The sequence below is a fragment of the Staurois parvus genome, unplaced genomic scaffold (assembly GCF_062004578.1).
Source record: "Staurois parvus isolate SC_StPar_1 unplaced genomic scaffold, SC_StPar_1.0 ptg000014l, whole genome shotgun sequence".
Classification (NCBI taxonomy): Eukaryota; Metazoa; Chordata; class Amphibia; order Anura; family Ranidae; genus Staurois; species Staurois parvus.
This window is the reverse complement of record NW_028317810.1, coordinates 13,772,633-13,794,614: the sequence shown is the minus strand read 5'-3', so window position 1 is coordinate 13,794,614 and position 21,982 is coordinate 13,772,633. Positions and strand designations below refer to the sequence as shown.

The window sequence follows — 21,982 nt, the reverse complement described above, 5'->3', positions numbered from 1 at the left end:
CTTCCGTTTTTTTTTTAAGCAGTCTTGATTGGACTGAAGGTAGGTGGAAACAAGTCTATTTTCCATCCGCCGGTTCATAGAGCAAAATAGAGGGTCTGATCAGGTGCACCTGAAAAACTGACAGGCGGACCTGATCAAACCTTCAGTGTGAAAGGGGCCTAAGTATGAAAACTGCTAATTACTTCTAAAAATAAGAGTTCCTTGACTGTCATAAGAATCAAGAGGCTTCAGTACTTTTTAGGTCACTAAATTAGAACTATGCAAATTAGGTGTTCTGACACTAACTTTCCTGATCTTCATGCCTGTTCAAGGTCTGAATCCAGAAACAGTATGGCAACAAGCATTTTTAAGTCACTACAGCGTCCATATTTCACTAAGAACAGTCAACTGAGGTGAACACCCCATGGCATCCATAGTATTGCAATCAAGAATCTCCCATATAAAAAGGTCCTGAAACTCCAGCACTAAACATCGTAATACTGATTTTATTATAAATATTTACAGCAGATACATTGGGACACTCACTATGTCAAACAATATACAATATTCATTTTACATGAATCATCACAGTTTACAGATGGTGTACCTGGGCGAGGAAAACCAAGATAATACATAGCAATATGACAAAGTATAACAGTATGGCTATGGTAGCTTCATTGAGATGATGTTTTTACAGAGGGAATCAACACAGCTCATTGTAGCTATTAAATTAGGTTTACAGGACAAAGTAATTAATACGCACAGCAGAACAAAGTGTCACTGTTTTATTTCTAGGAATTCACATAAAGCATCTAAATTCCCTCTGTGGCTTTTAGCACCCTTTGTTTTTAGCAGTAGTGAGAAATGTGTTCATTTATCTGTAATAATAAAATAGGGGCCTTATATAGTAATATCAAAGGCAATGATATGCAGCAACCTGTAACAGCCAATTACTGTTTTGTGCTTTCGTTTTGGACAGTTAAGTTAGAGAACAATGCATTACTGGGGCCAAACATTCCCTCTCCTACATAGGAAAAGGGAAGGTTCAGGATCCATCAAACATATTTTTCAACAATCTGCACTGTTCACAATAATCACATGTGCTTGTTATGGAATACCCTACAAGTGCAGATCTTTGCCCAATCACTGCAGTTAAATCTCCCATCAGTTTACATACAACTACTAGATTAGAGATGGATGTGTAGACATTATCCAATCACCATCATTTTTCATAAATGAATGCTTGCCTATACAGGTATATGCATTGCAAGTAAACATCCCGAAAGCCTTTTGGATCTGAGCGATGCTGCCACGTGCAGATCATTAACTGAACAATATCAGATTGATTAGGCAGGAACCTTCTCAGGTCCATAGGTAGTAAAAGTTGTCCATATCACAAATACCATTGCTCACTATGTGGTCTATGGATGAAAACACGCTAAATGCCTATAGCAGCCAATCAGCTTCAAACTGTCATTCTTTTAGCCCACAGTTCAAAATAAAACAAGGATTCTGACTGGTTGTTATGAGAAGCAAGAAATAAGAATAGGCCCCTATGTTATTAGGAAATCCCATTCAGAAGTGTTATATAGCTAAACACACATTAAGATCAATGTTGGCACATTGTGCTTTTTCTTGTGCAAACTGTACTGTAGTGCAGTGATGATATATATATATATATATATATATATATATATGTATATCCCAGCCTCATGAGGCCTTAATGAAAGACAAACACGACATGGACATCAGTTGCTAACAAACACATGACATGGAGTATTTTGCACTTCTAAAAATTCATAGTATTTGTGTTGGCTGTTTTTCCATGTATTATACGTTGGAGCATATTGCAGGATATATTAGAGATACGAAAATATATAATTCATCTGAAAAAGAAAAACAGAGAAAACTAAAAAAACAAGATCTATATTAATAAATTGTTTCTGGAAAGAAACAGTCATTGATGCCTCTTAAGCTTTGGCATTGCCCGACCTTCACTTGGATTCAGTGAACGCTTCATTCATCCCGTAGCAGATAACTCTTTTATCACGTACAAACAGATATCCTTACTGGTGAAACCTTCAGAACGACTGGTTACTCAGACTTTGTGTGTTTTTCTGTAACATGCACAGATCTCCTGGAGCTAATATATCTAACAATAGAGTCACAGTTATGATACAAGCCCATCCCTACCAAGGTGAGACCAATGCCGATATAGCTGAGTACCGTAAGGTGGCTTCCAAAGAGCACTCTGGATAAGACAAGGTTTCCCACCACATTGAGGTTGCCAAGGACATGTATGGTGACCGCTGAGGTCAGTGTGATGACACAGAAGCTTGCCAAATTGTACAAAACAGATCCCAAGCAGCTAAGAAGGATGAAAAGCCAAAGTTTACTGTCACTGTCTGGTGGCCTCTCCCACGCCACCCCTCTCTCTAGTAACACTGCAGAAACTAGTAAGATGCAGAAACTGGGTATGGACATCAGGTACAGCAGTGTAACAGAATGAATGTTCTCCTCTTTAAGAAGTAAACCTGAAAAAAACAAAACAAAAACATTATTCAATATAAAGTGCTCTAAGCAAGCATGAAATGATTCTGTTCATATATACATTTTATTATGCATTTACTGACTTTATTTTAAGGATAGCTGTACATTTAACCACTTGAGCTCCAGAAGGTTCTACCCCCTTCATGACCAGGCCATTTTTTACTATTTAGCACTGCGATACTTTACTGGTAATTGCTCAGTCATGCAACGCTGTACCCAAATGAAATTTATATCATTTTTTTCACATAAATAGAGGTTTCTTTTGGTGGTATTTTATCAACACCGGGTTTCTTTTTTTTGTTATATGAATGGAAAAAAAATAATTTTTACTTTCTGCTATAAAACATATCCAATAAAAAATCAAATGTCTTCATAAATTTAGGCCAAAATGTATTCTGCTACATGTCTTTGCTAAAAAAAAAATCTAAACAAGTGTATATAGATTGGTCTGTGTGAAAGTTATAGCATCTACAAACTATAGTATACATACTGGAATTTATATTTATACTAGCAATGGTGATGATCAGCGATTTATAGTGGGACTGTCAAGAGGTTAAGTGTGTGCCTAACAAGTGTTAATGTGTGTTGCTTTTAACTAAAAATCTATTTGTTCCTCCCTCCCTGTCATTCCCTCTGTACAGAGCCCTGTGTTGGTTGTCAACACAGGGATCTGGGCTGGGACTGGATACAGCCGATCAGCAGGTTCCAAAAATTACTGGCTGGAACCTGCTGACAGATGCCCGCTGTAGAAGTTGGTGGGGAGAGGGGGGAGGACATGCACTTGTACCCTGAACCCAGAAGAAGGTTGTTCCTGTAGGAGCCACCTGTCCGCAGTAGAATGTTTGGTTAAAGAAACCCTTTTGTAGGCCATTCATTTTTTCCAACACAATCTTCCAGTAAGTTTGCATGTTAATTTAGTGTATTTTATGCATGTTATTTACCTGTAAAAGCCTCCCTTGTACAGACATCCAACTGTCCTGGGACTGCTGTTGGGCACTGCTATCTTGGATGGTATGTCAGCAGCCCCAACAGACTCAGAGCTGTCACTTAAGTGACACTCTATAGTAGTCCCATTCTCACCAGCAGCAAGGTTATGTAGGTAGGTGAGGGGAGGGATGGAGGAGCAGGGTCAGCACAGAGTGTAACTAGACACTCCCAGAAGAAGGGAGGGGGCCGTGCTATGAAACTGAGTAGTCATTGATTCAATTAAGTTTAGGCCCCTTTCACAAGGGATGCACTCCATCAAGTGAATTCGCATTGTCAGTGGAGAATCTGTCCACTGATGCCCGCTGAGCAGGTGGATGACAGGTCCATGTCCGCTCCACTTATGCAGTGGACAAAGACACAGCCCACTCTCCTCTTTGTGCGGTTGGATGTACACTGGATGGACTAGGGAAAGGATCTCCATCTGTCTGTTTTTGGTGACCGGATTAGATGCAGACGGGTGTAAAGGGACACATGTACGTTTACATCCACCTCCCTATTGAGAACAATGGGTGGTCCGATCAGGTCCACCTGAAAAACTGATAGGTGGACCCGATCAGTCAGCTTGTGTGAAAGGGGCCTTAAAAGCACATTGTAACTGTATAAAACTTAAAGTGATACTAAAGTCTTGTTTTTTTTCTTAAAAATTACAAACATGTTATACTTACCTGCTCTGTGGAATGGTTTTGCACAGAGCAGCCTGGATCCTCCTTTTCTCGGCTCCCCCACCACCTCTCCTGGCCCCTTCCTCCTGTCGGGTGCTCTCCCGAGCCACTGCTCTGCATGTCCATTCACAAACAGAGCCATGGCTCGGTCCTGCCCCCTCCATCTCCTGATTACCCCCACCCCACAGTACTGTCCTCTTCCCTCCTCACATCCCTCCCCCGAAGTACTGCCCCCTCACATCCCTTCTCCTGATTAGAACTAAACTCATGCCCCCCTATTCTCCATCACATTAAGGGTGTTATTTTGTAGTCCACAGAAGATAGCTGCGAAGGCTGATAAGATTGTTTGAGATTTTGGTTACTACACAGAAAGGTGGAAGGATACTGGCTTTCTATCAGGATTAACTGGAAGTTTTTTGTACTTGCAGAAAATGTACTTAGCTTAAAAATAAAAAATCATTACTTATGGTTCCAGGAACTAAATACATTGAGGGAGTTAACTAAGGGAAATGTGTATTTCTTTTTTTACTGGAAACGTGTGCATTTTCTGTATGCCAAATTGATGCCAAGGTCAGTTGTGCCAGCTGCTAAAACTGATTTGCGACAGTTTCTATTATTGTCTGATAGGGTGTGCCAAATCACTTGCCCTCTGCCCTTTAGCAGAAATACTGCTACAGGGCGACAGGGCTGCGCAAAATCATGTATTTATATATATATATATATATATATATATATATGTGATCTGCACTTTCTGGAAGGGGGCGTGCTATTGGCGGCTAGAAGTGTCAATCACCAGGTCCCGACCGGTGATTCCCAGCCGACTATCACTGATGGGGGAGAGGTCTGTATGTAAACAATTAAGATCTTGCCCCTGTCAGCTCCAGCATGCTGTTTTATATAGCAGAGCAATAAAAAAAGCATGCCCCCCCAGTAAAGCACACACACACACAGCAAAAAGTAAAACACACAGAGCACACAGTTAACCCTTTGATCGCCCCAGATGTTAACCCCTTCCTGCCCAGTGTCATTAGTACATTGTAAACAACACAGGTCTCTCTACTGTCAACATGGACATGCTGTTTTGTATCTCTCTGCACAGCACAGAAGGGAGATACAAAACAGCATGTCTCCCTAGTAAAACACAACACACAGTTAACCCTTTGATCGCCCCAGATGTTAACCCCTTCCTGCCCAGTGTCATTAGTACAGTGTCAGTGCTTTTTATTAGCACTGATTACAGTATTAGTGTCACTGGGGATGTCAGTGGCAGTTAGTTAGTTCTCACCCAGTGTCAAAATGCCCTCCGCAGTCCCACTATAAGTTTCTGATCACCGCCATTACTAGTATAAAAGAAAAAATTAATACAAATTCCAGTATATAAATCGCCATTTGTAGATGCTATAACTTTTATGTAAGCCAATTAATTTATACGTATTCAGATTTTTTTTTTTAGCAAAGACATGTAGCACAATACATTTTGGCCTAAATTTATGAAGAAATTAGATTTTTTAAATTTTTTTATTGGATATGTTTTATAGCAAAAAGTCAAAAATATTTTTTTTCTTAATTGTCGGTATGTTTTTGTTTATAACGCAAATAATAAAAACCGCAAGCGTGATCAAACACCATCGAAAGAAAGCTCTATCTGTGGGAAAAAAATGACATCAATTTCATTTATGTAGTGTTGCATGACCGCGCAATTGGCAGTTAAAGTAATGCAGTGTCATATCTCAAAAAATGGCCTGGTCAGGAAGGGGGGTAAATCCTCTGGAGGGCAATCAAACACTTGCGCCACAAGTTCAAAATTGTTCAGAAATGTACACCATTACCACAGTGGCATAAATCCTATATTGAGGATGTCCAGACAGCAGCACTGCAGGAGTGAGGGGAGAAATGGATTTGTATGGACCAACAGCATGCCATTACCATGCAACAAATTAACAAATTGTCACACTTTTATTGATTTGGTGTATATCTTTGTTAATCCGATCATTGAAATTAGACAGGTATGCAGAGCAGCATACCATGTAACTGTGATACAGGAGGACAATTACTGTAGGTGTGTAATCAAAACAGTTCCATCTGATGCTTGCAGGACTGAGCATTGTACAGCAGAGGGCTGTTAAAACATTCAGAACATTTCCTGAAAAACCAGCTTGACAGGTAGATTTGTGTTTGTCATTCCTCCTGCTGTTTACAGATCCCAGCATGTTGTGCATGGAGATGTCTGCCCACTGAATACAGTTTTGCTAATCCACAAATGAGACACTTTACTGGCACTTGTTTTTCATAAATAATGGCAGCATAATGAAGTGATGATCTTATAATAAACATAATCCAATTCCAGTGAACGCTGCAGACGCTCTGATTTAATAATACACTGAGAAGACTACCTCAGGTATTTCTCATCTCGCTCAGCAACAGCTTGCACACTTGTTTGTTTACATCAGTATTCAATGGCAGACTATGTGCCCGGCTTCATATTCCTGACATCATTGCCAGAGGTTTCATCATTCACAATTAAATTGAGCGGCAGGACTGCAACACTGTGTGAATCAGATTCAGGAAAACAACATGACCAATAAAAACTGACAAGAAGTCAGCACTATTATTTACAAAAAGAGAACCTAATAAGATGACTTGTTGATGGCAACCAATCAGATTCCACACTCAAAATTTTACATTTACTAACAGGCATTTTCCTAACTAAAGTCGCTTTTCTGTTCACCACAGCAAGATCTTAACCACTTCAATACCGGGCACTTTTACCTCCTTCCTGCCCAGGCCAATTTTCACCTTTCAGCGCTGTTGCACTTTGAATGACAATTGTTCGGTCATGCAACACTGTACCCATATGACATTTTTATCATTTTTTTCACACAAATAGAGCTTTCTTTTGGTGGTATTTAATCACCACTGAGTTTTTTATTTTTTGCTAAATAAAACAAAAAGAAAAAAAACTTTTGAAAAATAAGCACTTTTCTTTGTTTCTGTTAAAAATTTTTGCAAATAAATAACATTTCTTCATAAATTTAGGTCAAAATGTATTCTGCTACATTTCTTTGGTGAAAATAATAATAATTGAATTCGTATTTTTTTTCAAATGTTTCTATTATTTTTTTTATTTTTTATGACATTTTTTTTTTTACTATTTTATTTTTCAGCACACTGTGACCAAAGCAATACAGTGTTACCATAGTAACATTGAACTACTCTGGGCAAGTGATCAGGATTTTTTTCTACCACAATATAATTGCTAATACCAATGTATTTCATTGATATTTGCAATCATTGTTACTGAATGAAACTGATTCATTCAGTCTTTGCTGTGATTAGGCAAAGTTGATCACATGATACAGATGGGCTGTAATTGTCCTTGTCTGTATCAGGTGACTGCCTTGACCAGTCACAGCTAACAACATAATTGTATACAATGGATGGCATGACAGGAAGCCATCCATTGTATACGATTGACATGTGATCTGCTGTGATTGGTCACAGCGGTCACATGACACTGGCAATGGGCCAGTGTAGTGATATGTCATCGGCTGTGTCCTGTGCACACAGGCGTTGACAGATTGCGCCGCTGCGCGGCCCTGCAGCCGCATGAGCGGCTTGTTTTGACAGGATGTCATATGACGCCCAGTCACAACAGCGAGTGTCCCGCCCGACCTATAGTAGATTGACGACTGGGCAGGACACCTGCCATTGTGACTGTAAATTGTTTCAATTAGTTGAAGTTTGATGTCTAACTTTTATTGCTTCACCTTATTCTTAGTAAATCAACCCCAAAGGGTCTGACATGGAATTTGATGGGACCCCATGCTATTTCTTTCTTTTTTTTTTTTTTTGTGGGGTCTCATCCCCCTCAAAATCAATACAAAGTCCTTTTGGCCAAACACCCATTTGTTTGGGTGTTCACACAGGAATCCCTATAGACTGTACACAGTGCTGAAGTCTCCTTCATGTTATCTCCTCTGTGGGTCAAATGTGTTTAGCCTTAGTTTTATAGCTTATTTTCTCTATTGGTGAATGTTCTTTAACTCTCATGGTTGAATGTTCTTAACCTCTTGGCACCGGCCCTACGCAAATGTGTGACCTCCCGGCGTCTGGGCCTTGACGACGAGCGGCCGCACATTTGCGTGCAATTAAGAAAAACATATGTGCTGAGAGCACGCACCCTGCACAATCCCAGCACACATGTCCGGTACACACAGAAAGGTCCCGATCTTCTCTTGCGATCGGGACCTTTCCCGATCATGTGACTGCCATGACAGTGAATCACGGTGGTCACATGACCCTAAAACCCAGCCCCGCCTCCCGGCTTCTGAAACCCCTAAAGGGCCGGGAGGCGCCGGCGCCAAGGAGTTAATGTCTATTTTTCTCTTAGGATTGAATATTAGGGAATGTAACACTTAGCCAGCGAAAGGCAACAAAGAAACTATTACACACAGTTTACAAACATTATGGGTATTATTCATCACCTTGTTCAAATAATGAGACATTTTGCAAAGCAAATCATTTTATAAATAGACCAGAAAGGTGCAATTCACACAGTCATTCAGTTCAGATGTACCTGTCAGTTTCTCAGGCAGATCCGAACAGAAGCTCCATGTAAGTCTATGAACAAGTGGATGTAAACAGGCATGCGACCATTTACATTCAATTACTTCAAAGTCTGTCCAGCTAAAAAAAAAAAAAAAAAAAATGGAAAAGGTCCTTTTTTATTTTTCAGATCTAAATGTGATGGCTCTGAAGAAGTAGGATGCAAACAGACGCACGTCCATTTACATCCACCTGCCCATAGACGTAACATGGGTCTGTTAAAGTGGTTCTAAAGATATTCTATGCATGAAAGTAAAAAACCTTCTGTCCAAACACAGCTGGTCACAGTGTAAGTAAGAAATGCCAGTTATCACCAGGCTTCTCCTCATGCTGACAATGCATGAGGAGAGGAGAGTCGGTAAATGGCATTTCTCACAGGGGACATCTATACTGATCATCAGGGCATTGATCATCAGTGTACTTATCATCAGTGTAGCCCCATCACTGCTTTGTATCAGTGCTGGCTATCAGTGCCCAACAGTGCTGGCTATCAGTGCCCATCGGTGCTGGCTATCAGTGCTCATACGTGCTGGCGATCAGTGCCCATCAGTGTTGGCTATCAGTGCCTCCTCAGTGCTGGCTGTCAGTGCCCATCAGTGCTGGCTATTAGTGCCCATAAGTGCTATTAATGCCCATAAGTGCTGGCTATCAGTGCTCATACGTGCTGGCAATCAGTGTCCATCAGTGCTGGCTATCAGTGCCTGGCTATCACAGGGGACATCTATACTGATCATCAGGGCATTGATCATCAGTGCCCTTATCATCAGTGTAGCCCCATCACTGCTTTGTATCAGTGCTGGCTATCAGTGCCCAACAGTGCTGGCTATCAGCGCCCTTCAGCGCTGGCTATCAGTGCTCATACGTGCTGGCGATCAGTGTCCATCAGTGCTGGCTATCAGTGTCCATCAGTGCTGGCTATCAGTGCCCATAAGTGCTGGCTAATAGGTCCTATCGGTGCTGGCTATCAGTGCCCATTGGTGCTGGCTATCAGTGCCCATAAGTGCTGGCTGTCATTGCCCATCAGTGATGTCTGTCAGTGCACATCAGTGCTGCATATTGGTGCAGCCTCATCAATGCCCATCAGTGCAGCCTCATCAGCGCAGATTGGTGTTTTTTGTTTCAAAATGTTTGGTCTTTTTTTATTTGTTTAGCTTGGGTACAGTATTGCATGACTTCGCAATTGTCATTCAAAGTGCAACAGCACTGAAAGCTGAAAATTGGCCTGGGCAAGAAGGGGGTAAAAGTGCCTGGTAGGAAAGTAGTTAATATCACTTTAAGATCTGGGTTGGAAAATACTGAACAGACATGGATGTCACAAACATGAAATCTGTACTGTTCAGCTCTGATTTAGCAGGGAAGCTGTTCATAGATCCCCTGCTGATCGGAAAGGATACAGCCAATGTGAAATGGGCCTAAGAGTGAGCCTTTCCCTTCCTGAGTCCTGTAAGTTTATGGCACATCACTATGATGGACAACCTCAATGATACAACAGGAAGGTGACAAGACGTCACAAGAAAGTAAGAGAAAATGATAGCAGAAACAAATATTATGGGAAACTCCCAACAGAGATGACTGTGAAAGCTGTGATTTCCCTTTGAGGAGATTTATATCACTTCCTGTCATGTCTTCTGGATAGGAAGTTAGGGGAACATGGACACAAAAAAAAAAAACAGACAGAAGTTCTAACTCCTTCCTCATTCTATCCAGAACACAGAAATACCTTCCGTTTTAAAAAATGTATCCTTATATGTAAAATAAATGTCTTACCACAAGTTCTACTTATTCACACAGGCACAGAGGCCCATACACTGTGAAATGACCATATGTTTATGTGGCTGGAGTCATGCAGCCTTCTGTGTCCTCATAGACTTGCTATTTACTGATAAACACAGCACAAAAAATAATAAAAATAAAATTAAGTCACAATATCAAGTGCTCCGTGCTTATGTGCTCCAATATGATATCACGGGCTCAGAAGAATGATCCAAAAGTAAATACATATATATATATATATATATATATATATATATATATATATAAATACATTTCTTCTTTCTTCTGAGCACGTGATATCATATTGGAGCACATAAGCACGAAGTACTTGATATTATGGACTTTTTTTTATTTTTATTATTTTTTTGCGCTGTGTTTATTAGTAAATATGATGTGTTAGTGTAATGCACTTTTGAGCAGCAGCATTGTTTCAGTACATATTTTTTTGTTTTATTGTCTTAATTATTTTGGTGACAAATTGTTCAACACATAGGAGTGCAGGTTAATTGTTTATTTACTGATAGACTTGCTGCCCACAAACAGCACCTGGCGGCTTTAGCCGCATAAACAAATGGCCAATTCCCTGTGTACGAGCATCAGTGCCTATGTGAATGAGGCCTTATGTGGCAGAAAAACTGTATTTGTAAGTGCTTAAACAGCTCAGTTTTGCATGCTATATGTACATCATTGAACGGACGTCATAACATTTGCCTAGAAACACACAGGCAGAAACCACACATTTACTGCACACAATACTGCTGGTTGTATTGTTCCTTTTCTACATGTCTCCATTTTAAAAGACCAGCTGTGTTCTTTATCTTCGCTGACTTCCAGATAAACCTTTAGGGCCGGTTCACACCATAGAAACGCAGTCCAGATGCGTTCCAGATGCGTTTCCGCATGTGCGTTTTTGATGTGTTTTTAATGCAATAAAAGTACAATCCAAACGCAGAAGTTCCTGTGTTAAAAATGGCTGTGTGTATAAGAGTACTGCAGCTACTGTCGGCAGGAACTAAACAGAATCAGCACAGGAGAATGTCACCAGCACACCGAGGATCTCCAATATGGGTCCAAATGTTTTAATGAACGATCACATAGTTACAGCAAGACAACATTTCAGAGTCTTTCAGGACCCCTTCACATGCCTGATAAAGAGGTCCTGCGACACTCCGAAACGTTGCCTTGCTGTAACTATGTGATCGTTCATTAAAACTTTTGGACCCGTACTGGTGATCCTCAGTGTGCTGGTGACATTCTTCTTTGATGTGTTTTTGATGTTTTCCAGTTAATTTTTTCCCCTCTCTTTTTCTTCAATTTAAATAGGGACATGTGTGTTCCAGTGCATTTTGGTGCATTCAATTGTGTTCCGGTGCGTTTTTGATGCGTTTTACCGCAGTCCTGTAGAGTTCTCTGCAGGAAAAATGCAGCCTGTTCTACTTTTTTTTCTGCAGCCGGAACGCACTGGAACTGCAAGCACTGATGTGAACTATGACATTGACAACCATATAACCTACTTTCTGTGCGTTTTGGATGCAGAAAAAAAGCAACTGAAACGCATGTAGTGTGAACTGGCCCTTAAAGCCCAACTCCTGTTAAAACATTTATTTTCAGTTTTGGGAATGACTGGAACCTTAACCTGCCTTTTAACATTATCTCTGTCCCATTGCTTCCTTTCCAAGAGTCTAAAGTTCCCTTCAGTTCCCCTCATTTTTTCCTGGTGTCACAGGAATTAAAATCGAGGGGAAATCTTCTCAATTTAGTTACCGACAACAATAAATGATGACCCACTTAATTCAAAGCAAAATAAATGTAAACAATGGAGTACCTGCAGACACTGTTGGCCAAAGCTCATCAAGGCTCCTTTCACACTAGCAGCAGTGTTTATCACCCCCCCCCTCTGGAAAAAACTCTGCAGTGGTTCACTTTTCAGTGGTTGGTAAAAGGTGGTATGTAGGTGTTCAGGAGGTGAACATGGCAATGTGTACTCACCTAAGCAGCACCATGCCCACTTACTTGTGGGTGGGCAATCGGGGGAGATAAAAATGCAAATTAACTACCTGTTTTTAGCACCCCCTGGCCTCCCTTATGAAATATGCCCTAAGCAAACACTTAGTTAATATTGTCCAAATGTTTACGGTCTTCTCTCCTATAAAGAAGTGGGGAGAATGCAACTCAAACACCCACGCGTCCTAAAAGAATTGAGCTCTGGCATTTCAAAGCCATTGTTTCTAACTGTTACCAAGTAATTATAGACCTATTAGTTTAACTTCTATAGTTGGGAAGATACTTGAGAGTTTAATAAAAGACCACATAGATGAGTTCTTGATGGAAAAAAATATTTTTAGCAACAGACATGATGGATTCATGAAAGAGAGAAGTTGTCAAAAAATCTGATTTCTTTTTATGAGGAGGTGAGCAAAACCTTGGACAGAGGGGTGGCGGTGGACGTGGTATACTTACATTCTGCAAAAGCGTTTGACACAGTTCCCCGCACACGGCTAATGTGTAAGGTAAAGTCTACGGGCTTGGAAAAATCCATATGTAAATGGGTAGAAAACTGGCTAAAAGATCGTATTCAGAGAGTAGTGGTTAATGATTCATACTCTGAATGGTCTAGGGTCATCAGTGGTGTACCCCAAGGTTTAGTGTTGGGACCCTTACTTTTTAATATATTTATAAACAATATAGGGTCTGGGATTAAAAATCCCATTTCAGTCTTTGCAGATGACACCAAGCTGCGCAGTGGAATAATGTCCTTACAGGATGTCTTCAATTTACAAGCCGACCTCAATGCACTGTTTAATTGGGCAACTATGTGGCAAATGAGGTTTATTGTTGATAAATGTAAGGTTATGCACTTGGGGGCTAAGAATATGCATGCATCATACATACTAGGGGGGGTACAACTGGGGGAATCAATGGTGGAGAAGGATCTGGGGGTTCTGGTAGATCACAAGCTTAATAATGGCATGCAATGCCAAGCTGCGGTTTCTAAAGTGAGCAAAATCCTCTCTTGTATTAAAAGAGGTATAGACTCCAGAGAGAGAGATATCATATTACCCCTGTACAAATCATTAGTAATACCTCATCTGGAATATGCAGTTCAGTTTTTGGCATCAATTCACAAAAAGAACATTGGGGAACTGGAGAAAGTACAGAGGACAACCAAACTGATGAGAGGCATGGAGGAGATCAGCTATGAGGAAAGATTAGAGGAACTGAATTTATTCTCTCTTGAGAAGAGGAGATTAAGGGGGGATATGATCAACATGTATAAATACATCAGTGGTTCATATAGTGAACTCGGTGTAGAGCTATTCACCCTGAGGTCATCACAGAGGACAAGGGGGCACTCTTTACGTCTGGAGGAAAAGAAATTTAATGTCCAAACACGGAAAGGTTTCTTCACAGTGAGAGCTGTGAAAATGTGGAATAGACTCCCTCAAGAGTTGGTTCTGGCCAACAGACTGTAAAAATGACCTGGGTAGTTGAGCTCCATGCTTCCTCTGTTGTACTAAGACCTCGATCATACCGGTGTGACTTGTCATGCAATTTGATCGTTTCAATTTTTATGACAAGTCGCACCATATTGTCCGCAATTGAAGCAGTCATATCGGTGCAATTCCGACTTCGCTGATTTTGAAAGTAGTGCATGCACTACTTTTTACAAGTTCAGGAGCAACTTGCATAAACACCTGTGCATGAAGTCACATAGATGTCTTGGAAGTCACACCTGAAGTCGCGCTCACATCCGACTTCGAAATCGCATGACTTCAAGTGAAGTTGCACGATTTCAAAGTTGGATTCGGTGTGACTGAGCACTAAATCAGCATTTATTGAAAATAGATATCTATAAATTACAACAGTGAATACTGTATCTGTTTGTTGTTCCACCTACCTTGTCAACCTTTTAAATCTCCCATCTGACATAAAAAGAATATCTCTTAAAGGAAAGTTGTTATAGCAATGGTAAATCAAAGGGTTGTTAAATCCTACTGTATATTGACAAACTGGGAAGTCCTCAACCAGTTAGAGAACTTTACATAATAACTATAAATGTTCAAAGCCTGGAGATAAAAGGGCCCAATATTTGCAACCGTCCTTTCTCCTATATGAAAGATCAAAGTATTGTGCATACAGGTCCTGTCACTTTTGAGTGAGAATCATGGCAGGTACTGTATCTGTAACAGCAGAGTATGGGCAAAAGTCTCCCTCTCTTCCATTTTTAGGGAGATACCAGACCTTTAGGGCACATTCAGGGCAATCATTCAGGGTTCTCATGAGAGGGCACCTGCCCACCCACTGACACCTTCCAAGTGCTTAATGCTGCTATGTTTGTCTGCAGGTGCAATGGGTGTAAACCAGCCTTCCTCAACATTTTTATCCTGGAGGAACCCTTGAAATAACTTTGTGGTCTCAAGAGTCTCCTACTAATAATTATTAATTTTACAGCTCACCATACATTAGTGTGATGGTCACTGGGAAGAAGGCTCCTTACATTTGTGGTCAATGGGAACATTTCACCCTTAAAGACAGTTAAAGTGACCATTGTTGTCAGTGGTTAGTGGAACCCTGGTTAAGAAAGGCCATACTAAACCATTTATGAGCTTCATGTTGGTCAATATCTGAGCTCACACAAGGTTAATCACCTTCTCCCCTTCCCTGCAGGACAGTGTTCGGACAGAGTACTGTATCCTAATAGGAAGCGGAGAAGAACAAGTGCTTCCCCAAACCTGGAAACTTTGAGGTGTTTATTACCACTGCTGAAGACAAAAGGAGCAACAGGGTAGCGCAGCAAAACTAAGAATCAGTGGGGTGCAAAGTGACCAAATCTCTTTAAAGTGATATTAAAAGCAGATTTTTTATTTGTTTAAAAATAACAAACTTGTCATACTTACCTGCTCTGTGCAGTGGTTTTACACAGAACAGCTACGATCTTCCTCTTCTTGTGTCCCCCACTGGTGCTCCTGGCTCCTCCCTCCTACCTAGTGCCCCCATAGCAAACAGCTGGCTATGGTGGCACCCGAGCAAGCTTGCTCCTGAGCTGCTGCTCTGTGTGTCCATTCACACATGGAGCATGGCTTGGCCCTGCCCCCGTTCTCTCCTCATTGGCTCACTGGCTGTGATTGACAATAGTGGGAGCCAATGGCTGCTGATGCTGTCTCAGCCAATGAGGAGGGAAAGGCGAGGCTCTGCACAACACTGGATCGAGATGGGGCTTAGATAAGTTTTATGGGGGGCTGGGGGGGCTGCTGCACACAGAGGTTTTTTAAATAGAATGCATGAAGGTAAAAAACCTGGAGCTTTTACAACCACTTTAAGTCTCCACTACAGCCAAAGTTAGAACTGTCTGTTTTTTATTGCTGGGTCTTCTCACTTTCTGTCCCAGGGGACAGAGACACACTGCACTAAGAACAGATTTTGTTTGGTAAAGCGATTAAGGATTAGAACCTCTAGATTTTTCTGTCTATGTTCCTATTGGGAAGCACTGCCCTCGCTTCCTGTCCCTGTGAAACTCTGTATGGGGTTGTGACAAGTTGTCACCAGAAAAAGAAGTAAGCGAATAGCACCCTAGGGAGACACATACAGCAGTACAAATATGACATTTCTAACCCCTCAGCACTGTAATAAATGTTTTGCCTGCATATGTACTACAAACATTCTACAACATTCAGCACTGAAGTCATGCTGAGTTAAACAACAATTGTTTAATAACCTAAAATGCACTTATGCCCAGACTATGAAAACTGACCCCCTTTCTGCCACCTGCCAGTAATACTTTAAATGGATATTAACACCAGGAGGTAACAGTTGCTTCTTGATCATGTGATCCCAGTCATTGGTTGTCACACTGGTTACGTGATTAGGAGCCCCTTTTGCTGGCTTCCAATCACAGAGACCAGGAGCTGTCACTGTCAACTCAGTGCACGCTCTCAGCACAAAACCTTGGAGCTGCATGGACGCATATCTGCGATGCCTGGATTTTGGGGCCCACCTGCCATGCTGCCGCATATGCATCACACTGGTGGGAAGCTGTACAGTATTTCTGAATCCTTTACAAGTAGTTAAATAAGAGCTTTAAAACAAGCCAAACCTTACTTCTCTAGCTGTTTGTACTCTCAAAATATTTATTCTCAAATATCACAATAAAAACTCTAAAGTTTCTAACAGCTTAGAACACCTACTGTGTGTTTACAGTAGAAGGCTGATACACAGCCAAACTCCAGTTCTCTAAAAAAAACTGCTGAGATTTCAGTGCTTCTGTTAGGACCAGTTCACATCTGTGAATGTTTTAGGTGTGTTTTATATGCGTTTAGCCATATTACCATTGAGCTCTATATAATGTGCATCAAAGATGTAGCAAGCAGGATATTTGTTAACGCACCACACATTAAATGCACAGGTGTAAACAGGGTCTTATGAACGTAGAATGGATTTGTCTACAACGCCTATAGCTACAGAGGTGAGTGGGGGCTTGTTTTAAAGTGCATTAACTGCTGTTAATATGTAAATACTTTAATGTGTATAGTCTGGGCACAGGTTCACTTTAAAAGCTAAATCTCGTATTAAAGAACACAAAATAATATGGAATAATAACAAAATGATATATAGTACAATAACTTACTCTGCTGAATAGATTTCAGTCCCCTGAGAAAAGTGGAGGCAAAAAGGTAAATGCATCCTGTCTGATTGAACTGCACCTCTCCGATAATACTAAAGCAAGCTCCCAGGCAAATGGGTATCATGGCAGTGTACTTAAGGGCATGATGTTTGGTGCCCAGGAACAGTTTAGAAAGAGCCAGGGTAAAAATAGGAGTTGTGGTGTAGATCATCTGTGCAAAAGAAAGCTGAACACAGCTCAGTCCAAGATTCCCGAAGGCAATGCTGGAGCAGAAGGTCACACTCAAGAGGAACACTTTAAACCGTGCTCTTGTATTCAGCGTCTGCTCTTCATCAGTGTTTACAGGTACCAATCCAAACCTGAGGATGGGATAGTCTAACAGGATGGCAGTTAGCATGTGAAGGGAGGACAGCAACAAAGGATACCGGAAGTTGTAAACTGCGAAGATCCATTTGTTTAGGCTCGAGATGGTTGTACCAGTCACTAACCAGGCCAGCACGGCAGTGATCAGGTAGAGTTTGGTGGTACAACTTTTCTGAGGCGCTGGTTCTGGTTTGCTGTGTATGATGGAAGGAAGAGGCGCTCTATCAGAAGCTTCCATTTCAACCTCATCTTTCCTGCTGGATGCTAAACACATGAAACCTTTCAGCAGTCCAGAACTCTTATAAACTTAAAATATCTCCAGACAGAGAGGTCATCCCTGGGGATCTTCTCAAAACGCAACAATGGTGACAACTGATACCTTCAGTGGTTTCCAAAATGTAGCAGAAGTCTGTGTGCATAGAAGAAACAGTGTTAACAATGGGAATGTGCATGAACACCCATTGGATTAGTAGTTAGCATTCCTACCCCCCCCCCCCCCCAGCACTAATGTACATGGTTTCGAATTGCAATCAGGCAATCAGGACACTATCTGCATGGAGTTTGCATGCTCTCCCTGTACTTGCATGTCCTCCCACATTCAAAAGACATGCTGACAGGTCTCTAAATTGGCCTGTATATGTATCTGAAATAGAGACGTTAGATTGTAAGCTCCTTTAGGTAGGGCTGACGTGATTGTACAATATATAAAGTGCTGCATACATTGTCAGTATATAATAATAATTAGGACATCAGTCACAGTCTATCTGAGCCTCCAGCCACAACAGAGGAAGAAGCACCCTTACCTTGTCCTAGATTCCAGTCCTTCAGGCAGACGATGGATCGGCCATTCTTCACCTTCACTCGTCCTATCAGGCTCTAGAACAAAGCAAGTGTCAGGCTTGTTATTAGAGCAGCAGACATGTTTCAGTGAATCAGTCCCCAGGAACTGAGTGTAAACATCTGATCTAGTGCTGATGATGATGATGATGATGGTGTGAGCTCCTCCTTCCCCAAACCTTGAGCCATGCACTCAGCAGCAGCACAGAGGCTGGAGGATGGCACAGCACTCATTCAGCACTACACACGCTCATCTTCCATTAGTCACCGTGTCATAGCAACACAATACTCCCCACCATAACACACCAGTCATGTCTGCCTTGCCTGCCTTGGTGATTCATCAGCCGGCTGATCAGCGTGCTCTGTCCTTACTGGCTTTTCATTTGCTGGGTGTCAAAGCGAGGAAGTCATTGAGGAGAACATGCAGAGGACTGGCACAGCAGAGCCCTGCCTCCGCTGGCAGCCACTTCCCAGCCCTGACATGTCACCTTTCCAAATTTAGATCCTGTGCCCTGGAAAAACAAACACTTCGTGGAAAGCTAGTCCTCCCAGTGTGGGACATATAGGGCTCATTTACACCACGATCTCTGCGTTCACCGTGCCCTTCTGTATTTATCTTTTATTTATTTCAGGTACTTATATAGTGCCATCAATTTACACAGCGCTTTACTGTACATATATATTGTACATTCACATCAGTCCCTAACCCTCAAGGGGCGTACAATCTAAGACTCCATGTACACTGCAGCTGATAAACTCACGTTTAGGAGCTTTTCTGCGTTTTTTTCAGCAGCCCCTGAACTCTCCCTAATGTTTTCCTGTGTGTCCATGTACACATCATCGTTTACAGGCAGTTGAGTTTACAGTCATTTTTTTGAGTGCACCAAACTTGCGTTCAGCAGTAGATTTTATCAGCGTTTCAAACGCTTGTAAACGTGGCTAATCGCGTTTATAAGTGTTTTCGTTTAGAAATGTTTTTTTAACTCTTCCTTTACAGATGCTGCCCAGAGCCTTTTTTCATCTTGAAAAATGCATGCAAAACATTTTCCCGGTATTCAGATGGACCTGGTACATCATACTTTGAGGTTTCGCATGAAAGAAAATATGTTAGACACTGCTGCAATCATTTCTGCACAGAACTGAGCTGGAACACATCCAAACACCACAAAAAAAAAAAAGAAAAAAGAAAGCTAATCTCAGCAAATACTGCTCTCTCTGCTTCTGTTCTATTTCTCTCAAAATGTCTGAAATAGTTAATTTTTTACTGTTTTTCAGTGCATTTTGGAAGGTCTCCTGAGGTTATCTTTAAAAAACCTTCTAAACGCAAATGTGCGTAAACGTGGTATACAAACGCGGCTAAACAGACGGTTTTTTACCTACGTTTTCAAGCAGTTAGTTTCCATCATGCAGTTTTCCAAAAATCCCGTGTACATGGAGCCTAAGGTCTCTAACTCACATTCATATATATACATACTGGGGACAATTTACCCTAGGTTCACACCTAAGCGTTTTCTGCAGCGTTTTGCACTTTGCAGAAACGCAGTACAGTCCATTTAACATGATTTCCTATGGGACATGTTCACATCTGTGTGTTTTCACCCAGTGTGTTTTTTGAAATGCAAAAAGTTGAGTTTTTGGTTCTATAGACTTCAATGGAAACACTGCAGAAAAGCATGTACTGCGTTTTTACCACGTTTTTGATGCGTTTTACATTTTAAATCTGCCTAGAAACAAAACAAAATTTAAAAAATGAAAAAAAAAAACCCAAAACGCAGTGCAGAATTGGCTCAAATGCAGCCTGCATGGGTGTGAACCTAGTCTTGGACAGGATCCAATTAACCTACCAGCATGTTTTTGGAGTGTGGGAGGAAACCAGAGTGCCTGGAGGAAACCCATGCAGGCACAGGGAGAACATGCAAACTCCAGGTATGTGGTGCTGTGGTTGGGATTTGAACCAATGACCCTAGTACTGCCAGGCAGAGGTGCTAACCATTTAGCACTGTGCTGCCCCCTGCATGTGCAATTGTGTGTATGTGCAGGGAGTTTTTTAGAATAAGCTTTTTTCATTTACTTCAATTGATTATTTTAGGAATGGTTCAAACCAGGAATCACACAGGAATGCGATAGCGTTCCTGTGGGATTTGAGTGCAGTGTATTTTCAGCCCATTTACCTGAATGCACTATACTATGCATGCACTACTTTAAAAAAACACACACTGCAACCAGATTGCATGGTACTTCTGTAACGTGATCTAGTGCAGGCAAATGCACTGTGCTTGCGACCTGCATTTGGGGCAAACAGTGAGGAAACAAGGTGTGTTAAATGTGAAGAGCGGCCTCAGCCTGCGTTTAGGGTGTCGACAACATTGCACTGACACCTATTGCAGATTGCAAGGGCAATGTGTTTTGAGCGCGGTATGGGAAATGCACATAGAACGCGGGTTTCCCGTAGTGGTGTAAACGTGCACTTACTAAGTTGCATTTACACAAATTTGCACACATTCATTAACATTTGCAGTGTGTTTCAGTGGTGAAAAATGCACCATGCTGTACTTTTTTTTAACGCCCATGAAAGCTCTGCAGTGGTGTGAACTAGGCTCATTGGAATACATTCATTTTTCTTGCGTATGCGTTCATATTGCATCTTTTGTAAATGAGCGCACGGCACCATGGGGTTATCCTGCAATCTATTACCATCATCGTCATCACTACAATGTGTGCAGCCTGTCTTTATTGTACACATCATCATGCCTGATCTATTTTATATATATATATCAGCACAGTGGCTATCTGCCTGGCAATACAAGCAGGGGTCTGTTTACCACAAGGCAAACAAGGCATTTGCCTAGGGCGGCATTTTTTAGGGGGCAGCACTGCCCCCCAGAAGGGACATATGCGGCATGGGGACCGGGTGTGATCCGAGAGGCTGCGGGCTGCTTGATGGTGTATGCAGAGCCTAATTGTCGTTCCCGAGGATGTCCAGAGCTGTGAAGGTGAGTGTCTCTCTGTCACCGGCAGGGGTGGGGGGGGGGGTATTAGTGGAAGGCTCTCTCGGGTAGGGATGGGGCAGGGGTGGTTGTTGGTCACTGTCAGGCTCTCACGGGGGGGGGGGGGTTCTGTTGTTCGTCGTTGTTAGGCTCTCTCCGCGGGGGAAGGGGGGGGACATCTGATTTTTGTTGCCTAGGGCAGCACAAAACCTAAATACACCACTGAGTACTAGGGTCGTTGGTTTGAATCCCAGCCACAGAACCACCTGCCTGGAGTTTGTATGTTCTCCTGGTGCCTGCGTGGGTTTCCTCTGGGTACTCCGGTTTCCTCCCACACTTCAAAGACATGCTGGTAGGTTAATTGGAACCTGTCCTAGGCTAGGTTCACACCTATGCAGTTTGCGTTTAATCCGTTTCTGCATTGCATTTTGCGGTGCGGTTTTGCCAAGTTTTTATGCATTTCGCGGTTTTTTTTTCTTGTTGCTAGGCAGATTTAAAACACAAAACGCATCAAAAATGTTTCAAGAACGCACTACAGAACCAAAACCGCAACTTTTTGTGTTAAAAAAAGTCCCTGACCCTTTCCAAAAAATGCACCCGGTGAAAACGCACAGATG

The 21,982-nt window shown here is 41.7% G+C and overlaps 1 protein-coding gene across 1 annotated transcript; it reads right to left on the bottom strand.

Moving 5' to 3' along the window:
• Positions 1-465: 465 nt before the first annotated feature.
• On the bottom strand, positions 466-18,854 carry SLC35E4 (solute carrier family 35 member E4). Its single transcript, XM_089677480.1, has 4 exons — positions 18,703-18,854; positions 18,345-18,417; positions 17,182-17,950; positions 466-2,513 (listed from the first exon to the last, which is right to left on the bottom strand). The coding sequence occupies exons 3-4, from the start codon at positions 17,813-17,815 to the stop codon at positions 2,074-2,076; spliced, it is 1,074 nt and encodes a 357-aa protein (XP_089533606.1). The 5' UTR covers positions 17,816-17,950; positions 18,345-18,417; positions 18,703-18,854; the 3' UTR covers positions 466-2,073.
• Positions 18,855-21,982: the final 3,128 nt, after the last annotated feature.